Source organism: Daphnia magna, linkage group LG9 (assembly GCF_020631705.1).
Source record: "Daphnia magna isolate NIES linkage group LG9, ASM2063170v1.1, whole genome shotgun sequence".
In the NCBI taxonomy this organism is placed as follows: domain Eukaryota; kingdom Metazoa; phylum Arthropoda; class Branchiopoda; order Diplostraca; family Daphniidae; genus Daphnia; species Daphnia magna.
In genome coordinates this window covers 490061-517775 of record NC_059190.1, presented here as the reverse complement: position 1 = coordinate 517775, position 27715 = coordinate 490061, and the positions used below count along the sequence as shown (strand labels likewise).

The following is a 27715-nucleotide window of genomic DNA, read 5'->3' as shown; positions in this document are numbered from 1 at the left end:
CCAAACTAACCCCAGGGTACAGACGAATAAGAGGAAAATGACGGTGTATTTTCAGACATTGCCACTTTTGCTGCCGACGTACAAAAAAAAAAAAAACGACAATGTTTCGCGCAGGGAAAATGAAGAACGCTTCATTGGTGAATGACGGGTGTTCGATACTCAAAATATTTTTTGTTAGAACTGACTTTCGGACGTGAATTCAGGGCTGAAACTCTAATATCGTAGATTGCCAAACCCTGAAACCAAATAATTCCAAGAATCCAAATTCAGAACTTAATTTTGTTTTTCTTATTCCAGGGTAACTTGAGCCTAATTCATATCCAAGCACAAGGCTCATTATGTTTGCCAATTTTTTGGTGTACACTTGAGTGATGTAGGGAAAAATTGGCATTGAGACCTTGTGCCTGAAATGAATTGAGCTTGCGGCGAGACAAAAAAAAATACATTCCCAATTTTTACATGAAGTATTGCAAAAAAGGGCAATCCGTGGATATTATTTTGGTTTTCTTCACGCTTCAGCATGCCAACGCTTACAAGTAGTTGTACGCACATGAGAATACCGAGCAAGTAGGAGGAAAATGACAGGTAGTCACAGAAATAAAATTAGGAAAAAGTAAGAACAATTTTCAAGACCTTCTCTTAAGCAGTTTGTAAAACAGGAGAAGAATGTCTTCTTGACCACATGTTCACATAGAATCTTAAAACAAGGGAAGAAAAGATCTATAAAGAAACAAAGAGAACCAGAATAAAACCCTCGCACTGAGGAATCCCTTTATTCGTCATCTTCTTCCTCGTCATCCTCGTCGTAGTACTCATTATGTGGCTCTATTTTCGATTTCTTATACGCATTCATGTCCTGAGGGAAACCAATGAAAGTAAGACACTGTGCTTAAGCATGAGATTATTACAAAGTGATGATAACTTACTCTTTCGTAACGCGCTCTGTCTTGTTCGGCTTTGGCGGCGTACTGTGCTTTCGTAGCATCGTCTGATACTCCCCAGCGTCTTCCCAATTCTTTGGCGATTTCTCCCAAAGTGTATTCGGGATGTTGTTCTTTGACGTGTCCTCGCAGATCATGACAAAACCTATCCCGCGATTTAAAAATATTAAATTTAAACATCAATTTCTACACTGTTGACGTTTTTGTTTTCTTTTTCAACATACCAGAAGAAAGCCGAGAGGGAACGTTTAGGAGCATTTGGATCTTTAACTTGTTTACGCTTAGTTCCTCGACCCGTCGCACCTTGTGGGGGTGTGTAGTGCCTCATTTCATTTTCAAAACGAAGCTTATCACGCTCTGCCATTCCTTGAAATCTCTTTTTGTCATTTTCAGTCATGAGCTTTAATGAAAGACCAGAGGTAAATGTATGTCAAGAATGATGAACCACATTATAGAATTTACCTTCCATTGGCCAGCACATCTTCTAGAAAACTCCAAGAATACTACATTTTCATCTGGGTATTTATTTTTGTGCTCTTCTCGGCATGTTTGCATGAAATAAGCATAAGCAGTCATTCTACCACGAGGCTTGTTTGAATCTCCTTTTGCACGGGGCATTTTGAACTATCTTGAAATCTAGAAGAGTTCAAGAAAACAGGCACACTTAATACAAGAAAACCTTACAAGTATTTTTTGAGAAAACTAAACAAGCATGTCTGACTTCGAAAATCATGGCAAAGGAGGGGCTTAGTTTGCGTCCAAAAGCGTAATTGTGTCTCTCGGACGTTATTGTTTTTGCCCAATTTTGAAGTATTTGACAAGCGAAAATATTTGAAATAGTACAAAACAATACTTACAGACTTTCTGGGGGATAAATAACGTAGAAGACAGGCCAGAAGATTAAATTTAATCAAAGTGGCAGTCGAAAACTTTTTCAAGAACGTTATCACAAAGGAGCTTGGTGCTTGGTCTATGGGGCTCACAAAGCAGCATCAGGAAGCTAGTAGGTACCAGGGGTACACTTAGGTTAAAGCCAAAATAGAAACCATGCGCTAGCCATGTGCGCACCCAACTAAAAGCGGACGCATTTGTATTTGTTTATATTCCTGATTCGCTATTGGCCTATTGAGCCGCCTTTGCCGTTGGATATTTTGAACCCCTCGCATGTTTTGTAACGGTCGTTCTAGGCGCATTTCTCAAGCATAGGCTCATGGGATATGTTTTGTGCATCCTTTTTTTATGCATTGATATTTCAACGCATGGTACCTATTTATAACTCTTTTTGAAGGTCAGGTATAATAATGACCTTAGACAGGATAAACATCCTTTCACTATACAAGAGGTTCACCCTATTTGCAGTTTGCGCAAAAATGTTGTTTTTTGCTCATGTAACGGAATAGTAGCAACCAGGTGTGTAGTAATAAAGGACTTGTCCGCCTCCGTCTGAAGTTTCATTCTGAGTCGTGATGTGTTGGAGAAATATTGGCGATACGAACGTTTAACAAAGAAAATGTTTCATCTTCTTATAGTTTTGTTGTCTCGTTATTATTAATCGTGGTTATATATCATTCATTTTTAATTAAAACAAAAAATAAGTTAGAAAATAGCCTTTTGAAGAGGCGGAAGAGTAAATATAAACGGCAACAGTGAATTGTCTGTCAGCAGAAACAAAATGAGAAAATCAGCTTATGGGAGATGGTTATCAATATCAAGTAATAAGCATTAGAATGAAAAAGTATGTTGATTAAGGTGGGGAAGGTCTCGATTCTCGTGAAACGCGGATGTTGGTGCCCAGTGGATCAAATTTACAGCGGCATCTTAGAAAACAAAGCATATTAAAAATTGCGTAACGTGTTAACTTATAAATGTAAAACCGTAATTACATGCATTCGTTAACATCTTCAGGACAGCTCCACTCGCAGCCAGGCTCGGATTTGCAGCTCTCCGAAATATCAGATTGCAATGATTTGCTATTAGAGTTGCTGCCCGAAGCAGTAACTTGATTGACCTTGCCATATGCTCTAGTTTAAAATAAAGTAAATAAATAAAAATCAATATTACAATCGCAGATGTCGTCAAAATTATAAAAGACACTGACCTTCGTTGATGTAAAAAAGGAAATCGAGGAGTTGCTTGTGACGCAATTACATTGCCGTCAGCATCAAGTTCAGCTTGAAATGGCCGACGGCGGCGTTGAGGGCGTTCGGAGGCTGCAGCTTCGGCGGTAACGTCAAATAGAGCGAGCTGTTTTGTTTTTGAGCGAACATATTAAATTAAAATAACTTGAAAATGAAAGTAAGCCATACATTCAAAACGGTATATGATATACAATTGGGAAAAACATTTAGACTCAGGAAATAAACAGATAAATTCGAGCACTTTAACTAGGTCTAGCCCAGTACTATTTTTAAACCAGAAATGCGATTTAGTTTGTGGTATTAAGACTAATTCTAAATAGTTTAAATAAGTTTACCATAGCAAATGATGCTATCAGCAACAGTGTAATAACTTTAGTTGATTTCATGGTGATTATTTCGGGTTGTTGTAAACTCAGATGAAATGGGAACTTTTTCAAGACTAAACTGCTCCTTCAGAGAACACGATGCTAGCTAATATCGACACCGACTGCTATTTGTACCTCCTGTCCTGTCCGCACTAGGCGCGTTTGTCCATCCCGCCGGGCACAAGAGCGGGCGGCCCGACGCTCATGGCATTTGTTGACTCAGCCGTCGTCTTTCAAGTGAATTACCATATCAATCTCTCTCTCGGCAACTTGTTTGAACATTTTTCCGTCTATATTTTATTTTAATTTTGTTTTCCGTCTCCGTCCCGAACGCACTCCGTCATTCTATCCTCGTGTTCGTCTATCAAATAAGGCAGACATGTAGGTCACAATTCGACATTTGACCTATAAAAAGGATAAACAGAATTCGCGAATCTGGTGTTGATGCGTTACAGTGACATTCAAAAACAAATGAAAGAAAAAGGGCAAGAACTACGAGGACTTATTTTATCACACCAGCTAAAAATCTAGGTCATTTCCATCTCCTCCACTTCCTTTTAAAAATATTAAGGATGAATATTATCGGACTTGAAGTTCTCTGGAAAAAATCAAATGTTTTTGCACGAAAATCATTTCAGAACCCGGTTTGAAACATTCCAAAATGCTAATCGCACAAATATCTCTTTTTAACATTTTGAAAGGGTGCATTAAACTTTTTTTTCGGAATTTATACATAAGAATAACTAATCTTTTACCTTGGATGTTATCTTCTCATTGAAATCGTGGTCTGGATTTCTTCATTTCGAAGTATATTCAAGTATATAATAGACAGCTGGCTCGTCAATTTCCAACTAGAACTGTTTCATGGGTGTAATGTTTTGTGCGTTTTTTGACCGAATTCAACCATAGAATGTATGGTCATACACATGTATTCAAGATAGCTTGTGTTCAAATTACGGCGTCAGGTACCGGAAGAACGGTTTGTGAGGAGAGAACAACAATCTTGAAGAAATGAAAAAATCCCTCGGTAAACATAAGCTCTGTCGTTGGCTTCTTGAGATAGCAATCTAGTTGGTGCTACTTTTGAAGTTGTGACATGAAAACGGAGCTTGGGAGTTGGGAAGAGGGATTGGGACTTGAGAGCATGCTATTGATTGGCATCCATGCTTCTAGACCAGAGCTTCTGGCTGGCTAAACAGTATGGCCTAAGCGCTTCACCATTCCCACCTGAATAAATGAAACATAGAATCTTTCTACAATTTTTTACCTAAAGAAATAAATTTCTATGATAAAAAATTATAAAAAGATTATACAATAAAATGAAACTTTCGACTATTAAAGAGGGCGTTGAAGCACTCATCCGACGGCGGACAAAGTATGCCAGGGCGGAGCCTATATTTTGACAGCAAGTTTTTTTGTGTTTTGCTCTGGAAATTTAGCTGTTCTTAACCCAAATTTCACAGTCATCTTAATTATACCAAAATATCAATGATGGCTACTACGACTATAAACGAGCAATTATCTCTAGACAAAGGTAAATTGGAAATATTTTCACATTTTTTGTGCAATGGCATTGGTTGTTCCCTCAACTGTTTCTTATTGCTGTAGATATAAATCGAGCTGTGGAACTGTTAGAAAAATTGATGAAAAGTAAGAAAAATGCAAAAATTTCTCAACCAAAGTTTTTAGGTCATATACAAATTCATATCTAGGTGGAGAGGTTCCAACGGCAAAATTGTCTGCCTTGCATAAGGTGTTGCAGAGTGATTTTCTTAGGGCTGTGAGAGAAGTTTACGAACATGTATATGAGACAGTGGAAATGGGTGGTTCACCTGATGTTCGAGCTTCTGCCACAGCCAAAGCTACAATTGCAGCCTTTGCTGCAAGTGAAGGTCATGCCCATCCACGGGTAGTAGAGCTTCCAAAAACTGATGAGGGCCTTGGGTTCAATGTAATGGGGAGGTGAGAAAAATCATACAATTATGTTTTAACATCATCACTTTAAAATTAAATAAATAATAGGAAGAGAGCAAAATTCACCAATCTACATATCAAGAATCATTCCTGGTGGTGTGGCAGACAGACATGGTGGTCTCAAACGTGGAGACCAATTGCTCTCTGTTAATGGAGTGGTAAGATAAGTTTTGCTCATTTTTCTTCAACAGCTGCTAATGTTTCACTATCTTTAGTCGGTAGAGGGAGAAAACCACGAGAAAGCAGTTGAACTCCTCAAAGCTGCTCATGGTTCAGTGAAACTAGTTGTTCGCTACACACCAAAGATATTGGAAGAGATGGAAATGCGTTTCGACAAACAAAGAACGACGCGCCGGAGACAACCATATTGACTTTATTCGAGCAAACTTCAGCTAAAAACACTATCATCTGCATCGCAAATACTGCATTATTAATAGTTTAACCATTTCCCCATCCTGATCTGTTTTTAAAAATCCTCAAAATTGTGTAGCTGTATTCATTTTGAAATTGAGCAACTGTGACAAAAACGGTCAAACGTTTGTCAATTGTTTTGTAGAGAACAATTTCCTTGAGTTATCTTTGCTGTTGTTTTCGTGTTTGCAGGAACACAAGTTTCCAGAAATAAAAAATAGTCGATAATCCTAATCCACACGGCAAACTGACCACTAAACTCAACTACCATTTTTATCTCAGTTTGTTGAAAATAATAAAAAAATTCCTTGATGAATAATAACAGCAAAAACTAAAACTGAGTTGTGATTAGCAGATTGTAATAACATTAGTTTCTCAAGCGGACGAAAATAGTGAGCCGGAACGAAATTAGAATTCAAGCAGATTGATTAGAAAAAGTCATCCATTGCTGCTCAGGAACTCGGTGGAGCTTAATACATGGACTTTACTTCAACGATGACAGACCAGCACGCATAATTTCATCCACCAAAAGCAGATTGCTAGCAATGACCGTGCTGGAAAAAGAAGCATACATAGAATAAAAAAGTAGATTAGTTTCAAATAAATAAAATTACCAAGAATGAAGAATCTGTTTCTTAACACGGTAGTTATCATAGATTCCTAGATCTGCAGGGATCATTGGCTCTCCTGATTGCAGATCAAAACCGATGAAGGGCCCGCCTTCAGCGAACTCTTGTTGCATTTTAACAATAGAATCTTGCGGATCAAATCCCGCATTCTGTGCCAAGACTTTGGGAATGATCAGCATGGCATCAGCATAAGCCTGAACACCCAAACGAGCACGTCCCTTCACCTGTTCCTTGTATGCAATCAAGGCCTTGTGAGTTGCAACTTCAACGGCTCCTGCTCCGGGAACAACAAAACCTTGAAATAAAACAAAAAATTAAATTAAATAGAGTTCAACGAAGAAACAATTAGCTTCCATCACACCATCTTCGAGTGCGTTGACAACAGCACGAAGTCCATCCCTAATGGCATCTTTCGTTTGCGTCAAAGTATACTTATTCGGACCCTTGATGAGAATAGTAACACTTCGTGGATTACGACAATCTTCGACGAACGTGTACTTTTCTTCACCCTATCGTAATAGCCGAGTTAAGCGTCAGGAACTGTTTAAGACGTTAATTCAAATTAACATAAAATTATTATTACCAAAACATGTTCATAGACAGAACCAGCATATCCGAGACAGGATTCGGAAATATCATCAAACGAATTCATGGCGATACCACCACAAGCCAGAGTCAAGCGCTCCATATTGCGGCGTTTGGCGCGACGAAGGGCAATAATGCCCTCCTTGGCCAACATATCCAAAGATAGCGGATCGATACCCTGTCATTGAAATAGTAGGATACCACGCTTCTCTGTAACCGTGCAATATTCGAAATAATACCTTCTGGTTGATGATTACGAAGTTCTTGTCAGTGCCATCGCAAACCTTCTTCTTCAAATCAATTACTTTTTGAACGCGACTCTCAATGAATTGCCTTTCAGCTTTCACGAGTTTCTCGCGTTCATCGGCGGTCTTGTAAAAGAATCCTGAATTCACCTCACTGTTTACATGAAGGATAGCAATAAAAGTATAAGACTATGCGTGTTCTAGAACACTATACAGCCGGAATGGTAAAAACTATGAACGGCCCAAAGCCTTTCTATGAAAGAATAGAATACGGTAAGACCTGCAAACTACCTTTTCTCGTATTCCATTGAAACATTGCAAGTGAGAATGTAGGCATTGTCGACCCTCTTAGGCATATCGGGGTGGCGGGAGCCATGATCCATAACGATCCCGCGGATAAGTTGGGTATCTAGTTCTGTCTTGTGTTGCATCTCCATAATTTCAACCATATGCAGATCGATGGGTTTATCTAAAATTTGCATGTAAAAGTTGTGAAACACCTGCAAAAATTTGTTGATTTATTTCTACCTTCTTCCTGAATTGCTAATGTGGCATCTACGCAGGCTTCTGTAAGGAGATCAGCCAAAACATGGTGAACCTTTGTCCGCAATGAGGTTCTTGCAACTTGAAGCAGAATATCTCGCTTAGATTCCACTGGAATCTTTGCAGACTCAAGAACTTCTAAGGCTTTCACCTTTGCAAGCTCAAAACCCTCAGTCAAAATTCCTAGGGTGGAGACCCTAAAATTCAGATATTTATCAATGCATACTGCAACTTTACTTTCTTCTGATGGAATATTTTACCTCAGATACATAGAGATCTGCTTGTTTAAGCAATTCCCCAATAACCAAAACAGTGCTAGTGGTACCATCTCCAGTAACCTCATCTTGAGCAGTGGATGCTCGAGCAATCAATGAAGCAGTAGGATGTTGGATTTGCTACAGAACATAAGCAGCTATTAGGGAGTTCTAGCAAAGAGACTGATTCTCAATTTTACCATTTCATGCAAAAGAACATTTCCATCCTTAGTAATCTTAATTTCTCCAGCACCTGAGACAAGCCTATTGCAATTGTAGAGAATTAATCATAATTGTGCAATTGTATGGCTTGGTCATTTCACCATTTAGAACAATAATTAAAATCAAAATGAGTTTCAATGTCAAATGGGACCTCCTTTTGTGCAAGAGTCTTGATGCACAATCACTTAGGCAAATTTATACTTACATTTTCATGGTGCCTTTTGGACCTAAATTAGACTTCATTACATCTTGAATTCCTTTTGGCAGCAGAAATATTGACAGCAAGGGCCTGGGCAGCACGAGCTATCTCGGCTTTGGGATTCAGAAGACTGATGGATGCCATGACGATCTACGAGAAATTGGGATTCAGTAGTGACCTAGCAAAGAGGAATAAACACAGCAATGTAAAAATTATAAATATCTGACTCGAAGGAATTATGAAAATTACGATTGAAAAACGGTGCTGCAATGGGGGAGAGCCGGTAAAAGTAACTCACAGAATGACACACGTTGAGTCTCTTCAGAATGACTCTCAAAAAAGCACGAGGTGTTCTCTATACTAGCCTTAAACTGGTTTCGCTAGATGGCAAGCGGCATTTGCTCCAAACGACTAATAACGTTCTGTAGCACTTTTTATTTAATTATAAACAGAATCATGTGAAGTGATCATTAGAATAAAATTTGAAATTTTTTTCTAGCCCTTAAATAATTTTATTACGGCTCGATATAATTTATTTTGAACTAATACCGAACAATGAAAGTCGAAACCATATGGCTGTGGTGGTGAAGTAGTCTGAACTAGTGATCGTTTCAAACTGTACACAACGTGAGAAACAGTCTAAAAAAAGGTAGAGCGAGGAGTGTTGGACTGTTAGTGAAGAATGAAAAACTGGCTATGAGATGTTTCAATTCAATAGAGGTTTAAGGCAATACTTCTTTAAAAAATATGTCCGCATCAACCGTGTATTATCACGATGTACATTCTGCGATGACCTTCCCTCACTATCTATATGCTTTAATCGAATTGTTCAACCGGATCCTTTGCTCACGGCTGCCTCCCGAAACATTTTATTAACGTGAGAAAATTGTAAAAAAATCCCCTAGTCCACATCCTGGTTACTACAATTAGGCAGAGAAATCATGCAAAAATGCCAACAGTTGCGCTAGTCAATATCTGAATTTGAGAAGTAAAACTTACGATTGAAAACGTGCAATGTGCACATGATTGGAACCGCAAAGATAATGATTTACTGTATGTCAGTGTGTCAAGGGAAAAATATCGCCTTTTTCACTCTCCAGACGTCCAGAGGCTACTACTGATGGAAGGACGTTGGCTTTTTCGGCTTCTTCATACAAAAAGATGTAAACATATACGGAGTAAGAAATCTCATTTTCATATTTTTGTTTCAGAACAGCCTAGACAATAACTGCAAAATCGTTCTTGCCATAGATTACGAAGGCTCACACGTTCGTGTAAATGCAAGAACATGACCTTCACGAAGATTTATTACTAAAACCCGGAACTTTCTTTTATGCAGGACCACTTGATGATGTTTTAATTGACAGCAGATCGATGGACAGGAACCGAAAGTAGGACAAGTAAAGGAAAAACATAAATTTTTTCATGGCCAAAAAAAGTAATAAGTCGGCCTTACTGCCAGGTGAAAAGCATATATCTATCACCACATTTTACAGCAATGTTGCACATTTCTTCTGTTAGGCTTACAGATCGTACAACGAATTTTTACGCGGTGCTAGTAAACGGAAGTGAAGTAATCCCGCAAAAAGTGATTTTGCTGCCAATCAGGGGTCCATGCATTGCAGTTAACCAAGACGTGTCCATCAGAACAGTTTGAAACAGGTTTCGTCCTAGTTGGTGCCTAATTTTTCAAAAACACAAGCGACACTCCTCGGACTGTCCCCAAGAATTAGAAAGAGGTGAAGCCAGCTATAAAATGAACGTCACATCAGAGAATGATTTAGCCGATGGAACGCCATCCGAACATGAAAATGGAGCTGCACCAACTATTCCATCTTCGCCCATTCATTACTTTCCTCCAGCAGTAAGGCAAGCTGCCTTCAACAATAGGTCGAGTTCACATAGTTCAATGGGTTCTTTTCACCACCGCGGGCCTTTAAATGACGGTGATCATCAAATATCACGACCAAGCACTCCTCTAAGCATCGCTGCTCCAGAATCCATAGCAGTAAGTTACCTGTAATGAATTAGTCATTAAGAATTCGGTGATTACAATTTTTTAAAGCGAGATACCGATCGTAGGAGCGATTCCTTAGGAAAGAAACGTTTTTAATTTCGACTAGGTGAACAACGGTGTAGGAATCCCACACTGCGAATAATTAGGTAGCAGCTTGATGGTTTTAGTTGTGGCTCTATCGGTGATGCGTTAGGCTTGAGGTATAACGGGATAACGGAAGATCTGCCTTCATTGGGGTATGGTGAACTCGTTGACATCTACATTCTGACACTGCCACTAAACAAGCATAAACAAGGCAACAGTTCAAGTAACAGACACTACTTCAACCATTTCCTCTTCCCTGGCGACAGATGAACTGACGTCCAGCAAAACCTTGACCAAAATAACAATAAAAGACAGAACGTGACAATGGCTGGTTTGCTAATCAGCAGTTGTACATCAAGGCAAATATCTATCAGATTTGACGCCAATACCTCACACAAATTAGTAAATTCTTCGGCTGTAAGAGGACTAACTCCAAAAAGATTAAATTTAGATTCTTTTCTTTAGCCAAGAAACTTAGTATCCCTAATATTTGTCGAAATGCTCTGTCTTGATTTTCTAGATTCGACTGTGCGCAACATACTCTATTATCCGACGATATAAATTTTAGAATCCAAAAACTGGGAGAGACTTATACGTTAAGGTGAAATAATGCAAGAACAGTCGAACGATATACACAGCTTTTTCATATGCAAATCTTTCAAAACCATAGATGTTGCCATAACAAAATTAACCTTCCCAAGAAATCCAGACGCGTTTATTCATTTTTGAAAGTCGAACGGGCAGGAACAGTTGCTTCTAACTTTCAGTTTCGTACAAGAATGGACAGATACAGGGTGGTAGGACACTGTCCACCAAACGTAAGGCAACAGCATTTCTATGCTAGGTCGAGATCATTTAGCTCCATCAGTTCGCCAATAATTCAAAAGTGTCCATCGTGTAGTGCGTGCTCGAGTACTAGTGCTACAGGGATTTCATTAGTAAGTTAAGTGCTCGACTTGTCTAACCATTTAATCGACTTTCCCCCAAAAGCCTATTGTGTTTTTTTCTCTTTAATACTTGTGTTAAACACGATTAAGCATATTTAGTTGATGGTTACTAATCGTGATTCAAATGAAACTTTATTTAACACTTTGTACGGAAAAACCCCCAGCCCTGGTTAAGAAACTGCTATTTAAAGGCACGGAAATCATCTTTGAACAGAAAAGAAATTTTTTTCTAGACTGTAGGTCAGCATCGCTTAGGATTAATGAAAATAATTGCATGTTTATAAAGGTATTACCCTTACTCGCATTACGTAAAACCTATTTTATTTTTTAATTCGAACGTCTCTGCTTGTCTTACTTCCCAATAGCTTTTTGGTTCGTGACACTGAAACAAAGCAGAATGAGCTGGATCCGACCGCTCAAAACAATGCTTATTGAGTAAAGATTCCGTAACACATACCCCTACATAGTAGTGCCCTCGTGTGTTTGCATTCCTTATATGGCGAATCTGCTTAGTATTTTTTCACAAGACGTTCTATGGGATTCCTATTGGCCAGTCCCAGTTCCAAGCTTGTTTAGACCCATACACTCCTTTTAAGGGAATAGAAGGTTATTAGAAATGTTACAGAAATCTGCAACTATGCACTAAATTAATCCATCTTGAGCTTCAAGCTTGCAGCTATGACTACTTTCTAGATAGCGTTCAATACATGGTAAAGTTTTTCTTTACTTTTATAGGGGGATTCTGGAATTTCCAGATCATGGGCTTCGAAAACGCAATCTAGTGTGCTACAACATTTGCAGAAGCATGCCTCAACCTTCGGACTTGATGTTTCGTCAGTGAATTCAACCACCACTTGCTCCGGTGGCAATGTTGAAAAAACCGAAGATAAAGTAAGTAGAATTTAAACAGATAAAGTACCTAAGGAAACACTTAGAGAAGTAAATGACAACTTAAATCGCCATATCCCTTAGTAAATTACAAGTAAATCGCCCAATCAGTGTTCGACTCGTCCGTTAACGGAGCGAAACCTTAAGCTACAATGAAATGGTATTTGTTGGACCACCTGAGCTATCTTAACACGAATTCGAACGTTTATCTGTTCCTGATTTTACTTGATCAGACATTTCCTCCTATGAGGAAGAGCTTAAATTGCCACAAACTGACTCGGTAGCTGAAAGTAATTGATATACCCTAGCTGTACAATGATTATCCTGTAGGGCCCAAACCAAAATTACTGCTAATTCTTTTTGTCAGGCCATTTACGGTCTGGATTCCGGAAACAAAGAAAAGAGGAAAATACTACTGTGCAATACCTTACGGATTAGTTGGTAGATGGTGGTCAATCCAGCGCATGTATTGCCAATTGCCAAGAAACTTCCTCATGTTCCTGGTCCATACCATGATAATTTGAAAAGAAAGGAAACTTAAAAAATAATAATAATGATGATTAACAGACAGTACAAAACGTACAACTTTGGCTCAGTGTCAAAACTCTCGTTAACGAGTTTTAATATCTGACTTCGATGTTGACAAATTTCAAATAAAAACTCAGTAGTCAGTTTTCTGCTAGGAAATGCTCTGTTTACAACTGTCAAAAAATTCTGCCCATATGAATTTTTACGAAAACAAAAACAAAATAGATTCTTTTATTCTGTGGTGAAAGGCTCTCTGCTCTCTCTTCAGTGATTAACCTCAATTTCAAGGTTCACACTGTTTTTGGTTTGTCTTCAGAGTTTTTAGTGAATTATGTAGCTTAATTTTGCAGAGCATTACATAGCTTTTATTTTCTGCTGCTCGCCTAATTCCGTAGCGTTTTTAAGAGCAAAATTTTTTTACAATATCTGAGATCCTCAAGAATTTGAGACACTTATGTTTTTACTTTATCTTTAGTAAAGCAGAATAGACCACCAGCAAAAAAGAAAATTTGAAATTGGCTTAACATACATAGTAGATGTTCTAATAGTTGTTCTGATTTGGTATCGGATACATTTTTTTCTGACAATTGTTTATCATGTGACAGAAAATGTCAACTCAAGGGGACAGTATACATCACCAAGGCCCAGCTTTCTTGTCATGGAGAAAATTACACTTGAGCAAAGCCAAGCTGAAAGCAGCAAGTAACACATCAGCCCTTTTAGCAGGATTCGCAATGGTTTGTAATTTCAATCAATACTTTAACTTTAAATCTTGAGGTTCAGCATGCATTAAACTTTCTTTTTGTTTTCTATTATGTATCTTCAAGGTAGCAGTGGTTGAAATACAGTTAAATAACAACAACTCAGACAGTGAACAACTCCCCAAACCACTTTTGTTTTTGTTTGCTATTTGCACAACCATGCTAGTCGCAGTACATATGCTAGCCCTGCTCATTTCAACATGCATCTTACCCAACATGGAAGCCATCTCCAACTTGCACATACTTAGGTGAAACACTTTGTAATTTTTCTGGTTGCACTTGCAGATGATATTAATCTAAATTTAATTTCTTTGTTTAGTTTAGTGAATGAGTCTCCACATGAAAAGATGCACATGTATATTGAGCTGGCATGGGGTTGTTCAACAGTTTTGGGTATTCTCCTTTTCATGGTTGAAGTGGCAATCCTTTGTTGGATTCAGTTCTACAGTGTTTTAAAGGAAGCTGCTTACGTTGCCACAGCAATTCTAGTTCCGTTCGTAATTCTCTTCATTTGGTTTGCTATAATCTTTTACCGCAATCTGGTGGCGCATACCTATGAAACGCGAAAGTGTGGCATCCAAGAGCTTGAAGAGCTCAAACATGTTCTTGAAATGGGCGATGAGTTGACAACCACGCGGGAAATTCGCAATGGCCCATTGGTTAACATAATTTGAAAATCTCTCTTCATTTTAAATTCCCAACCAGGTCTACCGATCGCCCAAAATGTCGTCTTCCTATCGTTATTATTATTACTTTTTTTATAAATTACGCACATAATTTTGGCCATTGTTGGTTGTTTAACTCTGTTTTCTAATTCGAGGTAAATAATTCCTTCGTTTTTTTTGGTTTTTTTGTTATTATTTTTTTTCATTTGCGTATTGCATCATTATCGTCGTGACTCTTCTGGAAATCATTTCTTATGGTATTCGTGACCAGCAGCCAATGAAGCAATGAGTATAATAGTGTTAAGTGTTTCCAAACCGAGATGAAAGGAAATCGAAAACCAAGGAAATATTACTATTGAGTGACCTCACATAATTATTATTGTTCCTGTAAAAACTTGGCAGGGACTTGTTCTCCGCATACTGCTTTTTAGAAAAGTGCATGAGCTTTAAACAAAGTTACATTCACAGTATTTAACCTAAAATGTATTAAAATTAAAAAATTTTAGTTTTCAGTGGTTTCATATTACAACTTGAATGTAAATAATAACACTATCGAAGTTCTACAATTATAAAACGGCCTCCGTATAAAACAGTTAGTGCTGTTGACTTTAGATCGGGCGCTTTAGAGTTATTTTAAATTACACTAGCCTACAAGAGATAGCACAATTCAGGTACGATGGGCAGAGTTGTCCTATTGAAATATTCAACATCTTGTTAGCAAAGTTCACTGTAGATTGCGCTGATCACCAACTATCAGTGCTATATACCAACATTTAGAAGAACTGTAAACCAACACAAAAATATAATAAGGTAGATTTCTTCAATTCTTAGTTGTCGGACCAATATCTTTCGTGATGTTTTGTTTTCTAGTCAGCGAACCATAAGTTTTACGTCACACCACTTTAATTTTAAAGGAAAAAATGTTGACGTTTTCTTTGGTCATCTCGATCTTTAAAATTTCAAAAAGTTACGCATTGGCTACATCTAAACCATTTTGAGTACTCAAAACTGGCAGTAACTGGCGTACAATTTTTCGGCGGTTTTTAAATCTGTATATAGATATAAGTTCAAGAAATGCCAGGTCAGTCAGGATGTTTTGTGCCATATTGTGATACTGGAAGAAAGGGATGTATTGGGAAGAGAACTGTGTTCAGTGTTCCAAGGGTAAGTTTGTGCACAAACCCACTCATAACCAAGAAAAGCAGATTCATCACCTTCAGTATTGTTCTTTAAAGGATGTTGAAATGCTGAAGAAATGGAAAGAAGTGGTGCCTACAGCACACAGAGAACTTGGCCCTAATGACAAAATTTGCCATGTACACTTTACTGAAGATGACATCAAGAAAGGCTTAAAGGTTGTTGTTGGGGGAAAAGAAGGTTTGCAGTTGTCTGTGATTCCTGCTACCACCCATTTTTAAGTGTTCATTCAGTAACTAAAATTTTCTCATACTGTAGATATCTTTCCAATGCTTTGGAGACTAAAGCCAACAGCTATTCCATCAATTTTTCCAACTAAAAGCCTTGAACCCAACCTTATTCCAGAGGGTATTTAATTAACCTTTATAAATAATTAATGCAAACACGTACCAAATGTTCTTAATTTTCCAACGTTGTAGGCCATCGTTCCAAGAGGGTAAGAAAGGGTCCCCGATTTGCGAATAATATTCCCGTAAAATGTGCAAGAGCAAGTGCATCTACAGAACATTCAATCGAAAGTGCTGGTACTAAAACGTTGAATAGTAACGCCATCCCTAGAATCAAAGATCAAGAATCAAACCCCGAAACAAACATTTCAAGCATTAGTTCTCATGCAAGCCTTGCTGATAAAGATCCTGCCTCAATGCATACAATAACCCTTACCCCCTCTAATGAAAATATCCATAGAGCATCCACCAAGCAGCCAGGCGTATCGAAAACCACATCAGGCGTGACCGACGGTAACGGAGAATCGTTGGTGGATCCACAAGACGCCAAGTTGCCACCATCATGGAACTGGCATGCTATTACTCACCCTCACAAAAGACTAGTTTGTCTCCTGCCATCTCTTACTCTGAGAGAAGCAGTAATTGCTAAAGCGATAGAAATAGCAACAAAGAATTCTGTCATATACTACGTGTTTGGTAAAAGATTCGATTCTGTGGATCTGGAATACCATTTTCAGTCCCTAAACGAGTTTCAAGAAATTCTGAATAATTTTGATAAAGCAAAAACGTGTGACGGATGCACGGATTCAGCATTTTTCGATATAAAATTCTGTGCCAGTGGTCGTTTCCATGGTGACGTTTGGCGTTCAAATAAATGTCAATTGCTAGATAAATCTAGTTGTTATGAATGTGTCAAACTCAAGAATGTGCTTGAAACAAGAGCTAAGAAGATGAACAAGACCAAAAACCCTGATTCCCAAAAATGATTTCTTAGCTCTTGCAACTTCCCAATTTGAAATACAAAACATCATCGCTTTCAAAATCCGTGAAATATTTCCATTTTCCTGAGAGTTTAGTTATTTCTAATTCCTACTCTTGAAATGACGGTATAATTTCATCGAATGTGAGAAAAATGAAACAAGTGTATATCCAAACTGATGTGAAAGATTTCAAACATTCGCTTACCCTAAGCGGCAAGCTTTTTCTTGACTTGCTGCAAACTCCTAAGTAAGCCAGCAATATCTGCGCTCCTGAATAGGAAGAAAATCGTTAGTTGCTCTGGATGCATCAACATGATGGAAAATTTAAAAGAAATGGAATTTACTGAAGAACTAAGGCTTCGTTCACGCTTGTTTTTTGTTCTTCACTCAGATGGCCTATCGTTGTACTACGGTCTTGCTGCTGGATAGCCTAGACGTGAAGAAAACGATTGTTATTTGTGCGCCAAAGCCTAAAAAATTGGAACTGTCTTTTTACGTTGGCACCGTAGAGTTGTTCTCGACGTTTTAAAGATTCTAAGGACTGTGTTAATGAATGTAATTTGGTTTCCAGCAAACGGAGTTGTTGTCCCATCTGTTTTTCGGCATCCGTCATGAATGGCGAACGTCGTTGAATTTCATAAAGCACTCTCTCCACCCTATAATTAGTCTCATTCATTTTCATTCGTTCAAATCAAAAGTTATAAAAAGATAGACCACCTTTCAGTCAAAGATCTTTGCTTTTCCATTGAATCTTCATATTTTTCCGCCAACTGGTGGGCGACTCCCGTCAATTCTTCCTTAGACTGTTGTATCAAACTCAGTTCATCAAACTGCTGGAGTAGATGTAATTCCAGTAACCGACTTTTCTTCTCCAATGCTTCACGCACCGCGTCCTGCTTCATGATATATTCTTCGCGAAGAGTTTGAACGCTGCGACTAAATAACTATCCAATAAAATGACATATGCTAGAAAACAAACAGGAAAAAGAAGCTTTATGAAGATTCGTACTTTGACCACTTCGGCCACTTTGAGTTCGGTGCCAGGAGGAAAACTTAATTTTGGTTGGGAATGTGTGCGCTGCAGCTGACGTCGAATAATGGTGTCAAAAGATTCTTTTTCCACCTGACAGAAAATTTTAATAAATGCGTGTAATACTTTGGCAAAAATAACGTGTCCACCTTCGTCGTGTTAGTGGTCTGTACGGTCTTGACTGCTGGTTTCAGTAGGCGGGAGAGAGAAATAACTTGAATATCAGCCGAATCCAATAACACCAACAGAGTTGGTGGAAGTGGGTATACGACTATTCCTTGAGGAGGTGCAGCGGCAGACGATTTCGTTCGTGAACACAAAATGAATTCAACAACCGTTTCAGCCAGCATTACCCGTTTAGTCTCATCCTGATCGACATCCGCTACGAACGTAAAGAGAAGTGTTAGTCTAGTCTAGTCTGGATATACAAAAAAAAAAATATGAACTGCTTACAATCAGGTTTCGAGGCCAATTCACTGAGAGTATCAACTAGTGGAACGACCACGCCATGGACTCCATAGTCGTGTACAACAAAGTAACGACTGGAACACGCAGGATCCCTACGGAGCTGAATCGCACCTTCATTGTCAGCAACATTTTCATCACTGCTGAAACTTTCACTTCCGTCCAGAATGTCACCATCCAATTCAAGCGTCTCGGTAACATGTAACACTGAATCAGGTTTCACGTCCGTAACCGTCAAACTTGCTTTCGATAACAACGACTTGATACGAAACACGATCAGGATATTAGTCAATACGATCCATATCTTCTTAATTCAAATCGTACCTCGAGATCGTCGGCAATATTAGCATTTTGGTCGGAATCGTCATCGTCATCTGTCGCTGCGCGTGGAAGTAAAATGGCATGATGTATGTTTCCTGTGCGGTTGGCGATCACTAAAACTGGTGGCAACACCGGTAAGCAGAGAAGAGAACAAGCATCGTCTCCATAATTGTCCAGGGCAGCTGGCTGCATTAATAATGGGCCAATTACCGATATTTTAGGAGCTCTAGAACTACATCATGCAAGATAAAACAATTGGTATTAGTTTTGCTCTTTCAACTGAAAATATTTATAGTTTTACCTATTCGACTGCACTGAACAAGAGAACGTATAAACATCTCCGTTGGTAAGTAGGACGTATACTGGAAAAAGGAAGATTGGAACCCCATCCTAGAATACCAGAACAAATGAAAGGAATAGACACAATGAGACATAAAATGAATATAAGTAACACAGTAATTGTCAGAATGTCATTAACAGAAACGTTAATAATGTGGCGATTATACGGATATAATTCAAAATAAAGAGGTGAACGCTTTACTCTTTTTTGTTGATCTCCGCTGCTTCGAGTATCTTCAAAGGGCGTGCCAAAATCGAAAGATACGGCTTCATCCAAACACGAGGAAAACGTTGTGCCTGATGTCATTGAAGAATGCAGTGAATGGTTTCCCACTTTGGGACCAACCGGAATTGTTTTTTCTGGGCGGCTAGGGTTGAACACATCATAGATTCTAAAGAAACAGATGAATTAAATTAAATTTCATAAGTAGAAGATAAACTTTGAATAATTTTTTCTATTTCATTAAAAGTTAAAAGATGAAATTTACTAAAAATATTTGTAAGTTTCTAAAAATGTCTATCACTTTGTCTCACATACCTAATGCAATTATCTGATGTCAACACAACCAAATGGCTATTTGTTGGAGATCCTGGATGAAACTTGACTTCCTGGATTCTCACCCGTGAGTTGCATAATAAGAGCTTCTGATCGATGTAAACAGATCTAAGAATTGCAAGAAAATTAATATTCATAAACTTGACTATCAGCTTTTTAGTGTGTTGCACACCTAGCACTTTTAACAGAAAGTCCTTGTTGTTTGGCCTCAAGACTTGGCCAATTACTTGGTAGTTCAACACATGCCACACCTTGAGGACCATTCAAGACTATTAAACTACCTGTAATGTTCAGAGAAAGACTGTCAGCATTCTTAAAGCAACACCAGTTTATAATACATTACCATCCAAATTAGTTTGAACATTTTCAACTTCGAAGACAGGTGCATCTGTCAGGGTGATTTTCTAAGTTGTAGCAAGCATAGAAATTAAACTCATGTACAAACAATATTGAATGTAACACTCACTAACCAGAAATCGATCTGCTGACGGTTTTTGGTCTGTGTTTTTCTTGCCTTCGGCCCATTTATCAACGTCTAACAAATTTTTTACGAGCAGGCAACAATCTACTTTATCCCACGCGAATAAATAATGCTCGATGGTTGTTAGCGTGCTACGAACTTTTTTCACCTGTCCCTTAGACTGTCTACTTCTTTGATCTTTAATAATCTTTGAAAATTGAGAGTTATTTAAGCCAGCAAGCGACCTAAGCGTGGCCATCTTTCAAAATAGTTTATTAATAAAAAAAAAAAATATTACCACATTGCATGCCATCTATCTGCGATGCAATCGTTAATAAAAAAATACTGCCACTTTGTAGCCATCTATCGGCGATCAGTTCATGAATAGAAATAATAGAATTACTGCTACACTGCACGCCATCTATCAGTGATCTGATACACTAATCTGTAGTTTTAAAGCCTTCAGTCTTAGCCAGAGAAAACTACCAGTTCACCAGCAATAAAATAAAATAGAATAAAAATAATAAAATAAAAATAAAGTGGCTTTCTTATTTTCCGAGTACGAGAAAGCTAAAGTTCTGATAATTTTTTTATAAAGGTGACACAACAAGAAGGCATACCAAATTACCAATAAAAGAAAGAGTGGTTTGGAAGGAAAACGTCAGCAGTGCCAAAACCCAACAAAAAAAAACATAGTCAACATTGAACAAAATAATTGGAACTTATAATGGTTGATAAGGCTGAAACCCATTATGATAATATTTAATCATGCCCGTATATATAGGTGAATCTGGTAAGACATTGAAGCCATTAAAAATTGTGCTGACAAATTCTGTTAGATAACCTTCGTTTTGAAGCCATACCGCCATACTAGCGTGAATAATAGTTGGCCTGTTTCCATTTTGCGTATTCCCTGCTAAAGTCAGGTGAGTCAAGTTCATTGTTCTCGTTTGGGTTTTCAGTAGGAAGTGTATTCTGGCGGAATTCTGAACGTGATACTGCATTTGCGCCTATTAAAATAGTTAAAATCGTAAATCATCCACCCTTTTTAGGTTAGTTTTCTTACATCTTTGAAATAATAGGTTTTCTGGACGTAACAGCCTCTTAACGCAATCACGATTTTAGGGCAATGTTTCTTGAGATATCCGTTGCCTTAGCATAGAGATTTCGTCCTATCTCTTTCCTGAAAGAACTGCACGACTGGCTTGTTTGGATAAAAGGAGGCAAATCTGTACATAATGTGAGTGTAGAGTTTTACTTTCCGCTTGACAATTAATTATTTTGGTCTCATTTTGTTTCCTTTTTTTTTTTTTTTTAACACAAAAAAAGCTTTTTAATGAAATTCACTTTTTTGTTTTTTTTTATTACACAAGCAGAATTAGAACAAATAAGGTAACTGATGCAGCAAAAACAGCTATAGCTACGTATGGGATGGTTCAAGTGGATTCACGGGCAATTGCAAGCAGCACCAAACGGACCATTCACAGCAGGGCAATGGCACTAAACTCAATGGAGTGCGGATGATTTACGGGCCAGGCCGAAAAATAGGCGTTTAGTACGGATGGATGTGACATCGGAAGGGACCTCAGCGGTTGCGGATGCTGCGGTATCGACGGGGACATCAGGCTGACCGTCGTTATTCGTATCGACACCCTTGAAGTTCAGGTTACTGACAAAATGGCGAATTGTGTGGAGACGATTGAGGAGCGAATTGAGCACAGGCACAAGCTAAAAGGCAGCTAAATATCTGTTGACAAACTTTGTACTTTAAAATGATCTCAAAATGGAAATGTGGAAAGACTTGAGTAAAGGAAGTGCGTTATACCAAAAATTTCATGTTTGATGATGTCTTTGCTGGGGAAACGACAAACAAGCGAACGGTTGAATTATCGATTACCGTTTTATATCGTCCAACATTAGCCAACTTTATAATAGAAAGTCTACTTACTACGAAATAACAAGAGCTAGAACAGACCTAGAAAATCTGTAAGAGGCACCCAGAATTTTAGGATGGAAATCGCCGGAAAACCTAGAAAAACCCGCTACTTTAAGGAAATCCACAGAACAATAAATATTTTAGATGAATATGTCAGCTTGGGCGTGAAGCCTTGAGCCTAATTTGTTCGGCATCCGATTAAGGATGAAAGGCGTTCATGCTAAACCGCTCCGAATTCAATCTATCTAATCGATATGCGTTGATGTGCTGTGCAATATAATTTAATGTGCGATTAGAAGAGGATGGCAGTTAAAAAATAGATAGCCTACTGACCACTTATTGGAAAGTGTAATAATGGTGCACTACAAAATGAACTTAGACACAAATCAAGCCAGTGAGTGATTCCACAAGTCAGTGAAACAATTCTGTACCCAGATACCCAAATACGGATTTAAGCGCATAACAGAGAAAAACGTTGTAAAAAAAAAGAACAAACACCTTTAGCACATCTTTGTTGTGTGCCTTTAAAGACATCGAAAACCATGTCTTTCTAATGCTCAGCATTCAATCTCTTTTGAAGATCCCTGTTTCATTTTTAAGCGTAATTGCAATCCGGGTCGGCTTCGGGATAATTACGCAAGACGCGGTTAATGGTCCTTAGCAATGGATAGCGTTCGCATCCGCATCGGTTTCTGAAATCATCAAGATCCAACGCCCAAATCATAGCACCACCGATTTTCATTGATTTCACCAATTCAGATTTGCGCCGAATAATAGCGACATCGTCAAACGAAGTCCACTGATTTCCTTTGTAAGCGTAAGGACCCATGGCTTCTTCAGAGTCTTGAACCACTGTCCAGCCACCTTGCTTCATACGGTGGCAAATCTAAAAAAGCGGAGAAGCAATTAAGAAAACGCCACATATACAAAAACGACCAAATCAAACCTCGTAAAACGCGAGGAAACCTCCTTGTCGCGTGAATTCTCCTGCTTCACCTGGTCCTTTAGCCTTGGCGTTCAAGCCATTGCTGGCGGGGTCTTCAAGAGTGAAGGACTGGCCGTACATGGGCATTCCCATGATGATTTTGGACGGATCAGCGCCAAGTTCTATCCAGTAGTTGAGCGTGAAATTCGTGTTAAAGAATTTGTTTTCAACTTGCGAGTGGGCATATAGGGGAGCAACGTGACCCGTGTTCTTGTCCCAGTTGCCAAAATAGTCGTAAGTCATGACACCGATCCAGTCAAAGTAGGGGGACAGTTCAGCAACTTCATAGCCAAGATCGATGACAGTCTTTGACGGTGAAACAGCTGACGATAGCAGCCAGCCGCGAGGCTTGAACGCTTCACTCAGTTCCCTGACCCAAGCGGTGAACGCCGGTTTGTCTGAATCGGGTCCAGCTTTGCAATCCACCTAGTAGTACACCGGTTGTTAGATAGACATCTACATCTCTTTTAAGGCAAGGCTAACCTGCCAACATTTTGGGTATTCCCAATCAAGATCCAGTCCATCGAAACCGTATTTCTCAACAAAGGCGACTGCGTTATCCACGAATCGTTTCCTGGCTGATGGATTATTTACCAGCTGGCTGTACTTGCTGCCCAGCGAATCGTTCCAGCCACCCAAAGCAATCAACACCTTGATGCCCTTTTTCTTCAATGCGGTGACTTTGGCGTAAAGATTTGGACCGTATTCGTCCGTATCGGCCCAAGAGTCAAAGACGCGCATAGTCAACTCACTCGGACTGAGTGTGGCAAATCCGTAAATGATGTGCGTGCACATTGCCGGGTCAATGTCCTCCGGCTTGTATTTGCCTTCGCCCGTTCGATATCCCGCCCAATTCGTGAAATAACAGATGACTTTAAAACCTGTATCGGGCAGGGCTACTTCGGGAAACGGACTAGGCGTGGGTTTAGCCGTTGTCGTCGTTGGTTTCCATTCGACGTACGCGCCACTCTCTGTCGTTCCAGTGGAATCAGGTTTAGCAGGAGCAGCTGTTGGGGCTGCAACTGCAGGCAGGTAAGTTTCACTGCTACCTTTGCACTCGGTGTTGTATGGCCAATCGCAGTATTCCTAAGACAAAACATTTTTCAATAAAAGCCTGCGTTACAGGAAGACCCAATTTCTTTTCACAATTCACACCGACACAGTACCTTGTTCCAGAACAAACCGTTGGGGCAAGTATATCCACTCCATTGTCCGAAAACGCAATGATAGTAACTAGCACAATCAGACTCGTGTGATTTGTAAGAATTCTCTTGACAGGTACTCTTGGACAATGCAGTTGGTCTGGTCACTTCTGGAACACCTGCGTCAATAAAGAGCTATTATCTTGACCTTTTTTTCGGTGAAGACTTTGACGATTACTTTTAACGTCACACTTGGCGCTCGATGCCGGGTAGTTTCTCAAGACTCTGTTGATTGTTTTCAGCAAAGGGTACGTCTCGCATCCACATTTATTGCGGAAATCGTCGAGATCGAGGGCCCAGATCATGGCACCACCGATTTTCATTGCTTTAGCGATTTCCGATTTTTTCCGAACCATGTTTACATCGTCGAACGATACCCATTGATCGCCACGATAAGCATAGGGACCGAGAGCTCCTTCTTCATCCTGGACGACATTCCATCCTCCATTGCCGATCATCTTACAAATCTAAACAAACAAAAAACCAGTCCATTTTCATTACAGTATAATTATTCTCATTGCCTTTTTCTTTTGAAAATACTTCGTAATAAGCGAGGAATCCAGCTTGGCGAGTGAATTCTCCAGCTTGTCCAGTTCCTTTAGCCGGAGCGTTGAGGCCGTTATTACTGGGGTTTTCCAGTGTGAAAGACTGGCCGTACAGTGGGATACCCATAATGATTTTGGCAGCATCAGCTCCACCACGGATCCAGTAATTGAGTGTGTACTCTGTGTTGAAATAAGCCACATCTGCCTCCGAATGGAAGCCAAGTGGAGCCACATGGCCTGTTCTCTTGTCCCAATGGCCGTGATAATCGTAAGTCATGACACCGATCCAATCCAAGTCACGCGACAGAGACGGGATGTCATAACCAGCATCGATAACGGCTTTGGATGGTGAAACGGCTGCTGTCAAAAGCCAACCTTTAGGATTAAAGGCTTCTCTCAATTCTTTAACGAAGGCTGCAAACGCTGGTTTGTCGGAAGCCGGGCCAGCGTTACAATCGACCTGACGTGAACCCAAATGTCGCGTGATGAAAACGATTAGCTTTGGCGATGAAATGATCTAATTTGAGAAACGTACCTGCCAACATTTAGGGTATTCCCAGTCGAGATCGAGTCCGTCAAATCCGTAATTCTCGATGAAAATCACGGCGTTCTCGATGAAACGGCGTCTGGCCGCCGGATTGTTGACCATAACACTGTACTTGCCACCGGCTGAGTCGTTCCAGCCACCCAAAGCAATCAAGACTTTGATGCCATGTTTCTTGAGGGCCGTCACCTTGGCATAAAGACTGGGGCCATACTCGTCCGTGTCTGACCACGAATCAAAGACCTGCATGATAGACTTGTTTGGGTCCAGCGTGGCGAATCCGTAGAGAATGTGAGTGCAGAGCTTCAGGTCGATGTTGTCAGGAGAATATTTGGCTTCTCCTTGGCGATACCACGACCAATTGGTGTAGTAGCAGATCACTTTAGCCTCACCTGCGCGTTAAAATCAAACAGTTTAATGAAGAAACTATGGAACGTAAGGATTGAGGATGATGATTACTGGACGTCGAAGATGGCGGTGCGGAAGGTGAGGCAGTTGGACTGGGCGATGTTGTTGATGGGGCAACTGGCGTGGTAGAAGAAGCTGGAGGCCGAGGTGTCGTGGTAGAAAGTTGGGGAGCTTGAGTAGCTGGAGCTTGAGTAGCTGAAGAGGTGTCTTCAATGGCGCATCGGACATTCGACGGCCAATCGCAAATGCTGTACTCGGCATTCCAGTGCAATCCATCAGGGCACTTTTGATTTTCCCACAAGCCGTGGACGCAGCTCTGATAGCCGGCGCAATCATCAGGATTCGGTCGCAAAGCTTGGCCGTTCAGGCACTCTGAACCATCTGACATTCAACAATACGCATCAAGTCAATGTTTAAATACAAAAAAAAATGCTAAAAATTGTCAGTTACCCTTTTGGATAATCGAATTGCTGATTGGCACCGGAAGCACAGCAAAGGGAGTATAATAATCGGGATAAAGCTTGCGGAAATGATCGGCGTACAGCGATGGATAGTAAAATTGCGACAGGAAAACGGCGCTGTTCAAGTTTCGGAGGGCGAATGGGTTGATAGGGCGAAAATCGGGATTCGGGCGATATTCAACAGCACCTCGTTGGAACCCTCGTCCGGTCTGGACGGCCGGTGGAGGAGATTCAACTGCTCCGCGGTAAAACGATCCCGATTTTGGAGCTTCAGGTTGAACAGCCTGTCGTTTGACAGCCAAGTTCTCTACGCCCGGAAATCCAACAAGAAGTGTGGCGAATAGCGCCAAAAGACGCAATGATGTTGCGGTCATTGCCACCTGCAAACAACAAAAACAAGTTTTGTTTCCTTCCTCCCAAAAACAGTTTGTGACCTTGCCACTTTTACTTTTTGTTTTCAAGTTTTATTTTTGAATCGTTTTCCATCTTAGATCGTCAAATGTGCAGGATGGCACGACTATAACGAGTAACGCGTAGCTCCAGGACTAGTTTGGACGACCACACCTAGATGCTATCTACTCAAGGTCGCTTTTGCTCGTCGCACAAATATTTTATTTTATTTTTTTCATTTTATTCTTTTTTTTTGGGTGCGTGCAATTATTTACCCGTTGTTTCGGTTCCGTCTTTTGCCATATATGACTCGGTTGAATGGCAATATACGGCCAAATGACGACAGAATCATTGAAAAAGCAAATCGCTCACTATTCTGGCAAGACGGGACCGTTGGCGATTTATCGGATTATCTGATCTTACTTTTCAAAGTTCACGCTTCCCCCAACGTTTTACTGTTGTTCAACCGACATTATAACAAAATCAGCGAGCTAGATTTGACAGAAATTGATACAGCGCATAGATATAACGTCTGCAATGCATTAGAAATCCAGTTAGATAGGCAATATCGACGAGCCATTCGTTAACAAGCCACGCAGTCGACAGGACCAATAAAACATCGTATTTCAAAAGCATTTACGATTGACATCAATAAGCATTTGAAACAATTGAAACGTAGGAAAGAAAAAAAACAAAACAAAATACATTCGATTTGCAACTTACGGTGATTGAAGCGGATGTTGAAGTGAAGAAGATGCCAACCTTGCAGGACGGCGAAACTTCTCAAAGTGTGAGGGATGAACTGGTTTAGCAGGAGGCTTTATAGCAAAGCGCCAATCTTTCCTTTCTTTTCTTTTTCTTTTTTTCACTCACACAAACGAAAAACAGCTCATAGCACCAGACGGGTTGTCTCCTTGATACCAGCATTTGGCCTCTTGTCGCTAACAGCAAAAAACAGCCAACAACCATCCAGGTATTTGCAACCAACAAAACTTGCTCTTTTTTTTTTCTTCTTCTTCTTTGTCTCCTTACTAGAATAATCATCTCAACAAAAGAAAGGGAAAAAAAATAAAATAAAGGTACACGGTTAGCATTCGTTAAAGTGTCATCGCTCTCAATGTCCTGATAAATTTTTGGATATCAAATAGATTGCACCACCATCCTGAATATTGATTGCAGAATTTCCACGTTTGATTCAACGAACAAAAAAATAATTTGTTCGGCTTCGGGTTAGAAACCAAGCTCGACTTGTTGTTGCCACGTATATTTTTAA

At 39.6% G+C, this 27715-nt stretch overlaps 8 protein-coding genes and 1 long non-coding RNA gene across 13 annotated transcripts; 4 read left to right on the top strand and 5 right to left on the bottom strand.

Annotated features, from left to right (window-relative positions):
- Window positions 1-27: 27 nt before the first annotated feature.
- LOC116931275 (high mobility group protein DSP1) lies at window positions 28-1960 on the bottom strand. Its single transcript, XM_032938855.2, has 5 exons — window positions 1799-1960; window positions 1404-1577; window positions 1166-1341; window positions 927-1086; window positions 28-856 (listed from the first exon to the last, which is right to left on the bottom strand). Exons 2-5 carry the CDS (start codon window positions 1557-1559, stop codon window positions 773-775), a joined length of 576 nt encoding a protein of 191 aa, XP_032794746.1. The 5' UTR covers window positions 1560-1577; window positions 1799-1960; the 3' UTR covers window positions 28-772.
- A 507-nt stretch (window positions 1961-2467) lies between these two features.
- On the bottom strand, window positions 2468-3586 carry LOC116931276. The gene is made up of 4 exons (XM_032938856.2): window positions 3415-3586; window positions 3040-3185; window positions 2825-2962; window positions 2468-2758 (listed from the first exon to the last, which is right to left on the bottom strand). The coding sequence occupies exons 1-4, from the start codon at window positions 3463-3465 to the stop codon at window positions 2686-2688; spliced, it is 408 nt and encodes a 135-aa protein (XP_032794747.1). The 5' UTR covers window positions 3466-3586; the 3' UTR covers window positions 2468-2685.
- Window positions 3587-4805: 1219 nt separating this feature from the next.
- LOC116931274 (protein lin-7 homolog C) lies at window positions 4806-6063 on the top strand. The gene is made up of 5 exons (XM_045179082.1): window positions 4806-4978; window positions 5053-5094; window positions 5157-5403; window positions 5465-5576; window positions 5634-6063. The coding sequence occupies exons 1-5, from the start codon at window positions 4933-4935 to the stop codon at window positions 5787-5789; spliced, it is 603 nt and encodes a 200-aa protein (XP_045035017.1). The 5' UTR covers window positions 4806-4932; the 3' UTR covers window positions 5790-6063.
- A 104-nt stretch (window positions 6064-6167) lies between these two features.
- Window positions 6168-8682, bottom strand: LOC116931268 (T-complex protein 1 subunit zeta). Its single transcript, XM_032938845.2, is given in 12 exon segments — window positions 6168-6383; window positions 6444-6753; window positions 6820-6967; window positions 7042-7221; window positions 7283-7442; window positions 7580-7757; window positions 7817-8012; window positions 8014-8028; window positions 8092-8226; window positions 8286-8349; window positions 8513-8568; window positions 8570-8682. Coding segments are annotated over 12 exon segments (1593 nt in total). The 5' UTR covers window positions 8651-8682; the 3' UTR covers window positions 6168-6313.
- A 2678-nt stretch (window positions 8683-11360) lies between these two features.
- Window positions 11361-14569, top strand: LOC116931269 (calcium release-activated calcium channel protein 1). The gene is made up of 5 exons (XM_032938846.2): window positions 11361-11545; window positions 12290-12445; window positions 13576-13707; window positions 13798-13979; window positions 14051-14569. Exons 1-5 carry the CDS (start codon window positions 11387-11389, stop codon window positions 14403-14405), a joined length of 984 nt encoding a protein of 327 aa, XP_032794737.1. The 5' UTR covers window positions 11361-11386; the 3' UTR covers window positions 14406-14569.
- A 509-nt stretch (window positions 14570-15078) lies between these two features.
- On the top strand, window positions 15079-16862 carry LOC116931270. The gene is made up of 5 exons (XM_032938848.2): window positions 15079-15206; window positions 15456-15560; window positions 15632-15773; window positions 15852-15941; window positions 16013-16862. The coding sequence occupies exons 2-5, from the start codon at window positions 15471-15473 to the stop codon at window positions 16804-16806; spliced, it is 1116 nt and encodes a 371-aa protein (XP_032794739.2). The 5' UTR covers window positions 15079-15206; window positions 15456-15470; the 3' UTR covers window positions 16807-16862.
- An 80-nt stretch (window positions 16863-16942) lies between these two features.
- On the bottom strand, window positions 16943-20256 carry LOC116931267 (nucleoporin 88). The gene is made up of 14 exons (XM_032938843.2): window positions 19982-20256; window positions 19855-19915; window positions 19684-19792; window positions 19494-19619; window positions 19158-19347; window positions 18918-19006; window positions 18620-18848; window positions 18284-18554; window positions 17980-18212; window positions 17810-17923; window positions 17518-17744; window positions 17297-17456; window positions 17145-17230; window positions 16943-17070 (listed from the first exon to the last, which is right to left on the bottom strand). The coding sequence occupies exons 1-14, from the start codon at window positions 20228-20230 to the stop codon at window positions 17007-17009; spliced, it is 2208 nt and encodes a 735-aa protein (XP_032794734.2). The 5' UTR covers window positions 20231-20256; the 3' UTR covers window positions 16943-17006.
- Window positions 20257-20326: 70 nt separating this feature from the next.
- LOC116931262 lies at window positions 20327-21802 on the top strand. Of its 5 annotated transcripts, none has more exons than XR_004398847.2 (3): window positions 20413-20897; window positions 21054-21211; window positions 21348-21802. It is a non-coding gene; the product is annotated as an uncharacterized LOC116931262 (long non-coding RNA). The 5 variants fall into 5 exon arrangements; XR_006651412.1 differs by having other exon boundaries at window positions 20413-20992; XR_004398848.2 differs by having other exon boundaries at window positions 20413-21023; window positions 21097-21211.
- A 434-nt stretch (window positions 21803-22236) lies between these two features.
- LOC116931253 (probable chitinase 10) lies at window positions 22237-27322 on the bottom strand. Its single transcript, XM_032938833.2, has 10 exons — window positions 27166-27322; window positions 26042-26432; window positions 25643-25972; window positions 25175-25575; window positions 24635-25099; window positions 24273-24561; window positions 24059-24213; window positions 23376-23978; window positions 22854-23318; window positions 22237-22793 (listed from the first exon to the last, which is right to left on the bottom strand). The coding sequence occupies exons 2-10, from the start codon at window positions 26424-26426 to the stop codon at window positions 22503-22505; spliced, it is 3384 nt and encodes a 1127-aa protein (XP_032794724.1). The 5' UTR covers window positions 26427-26432; window positions 27166-27322; the 3' UTR covers window positions 22237-22502.
- Window positions 27323-27715: the final 393 nt, after the last annotated feature.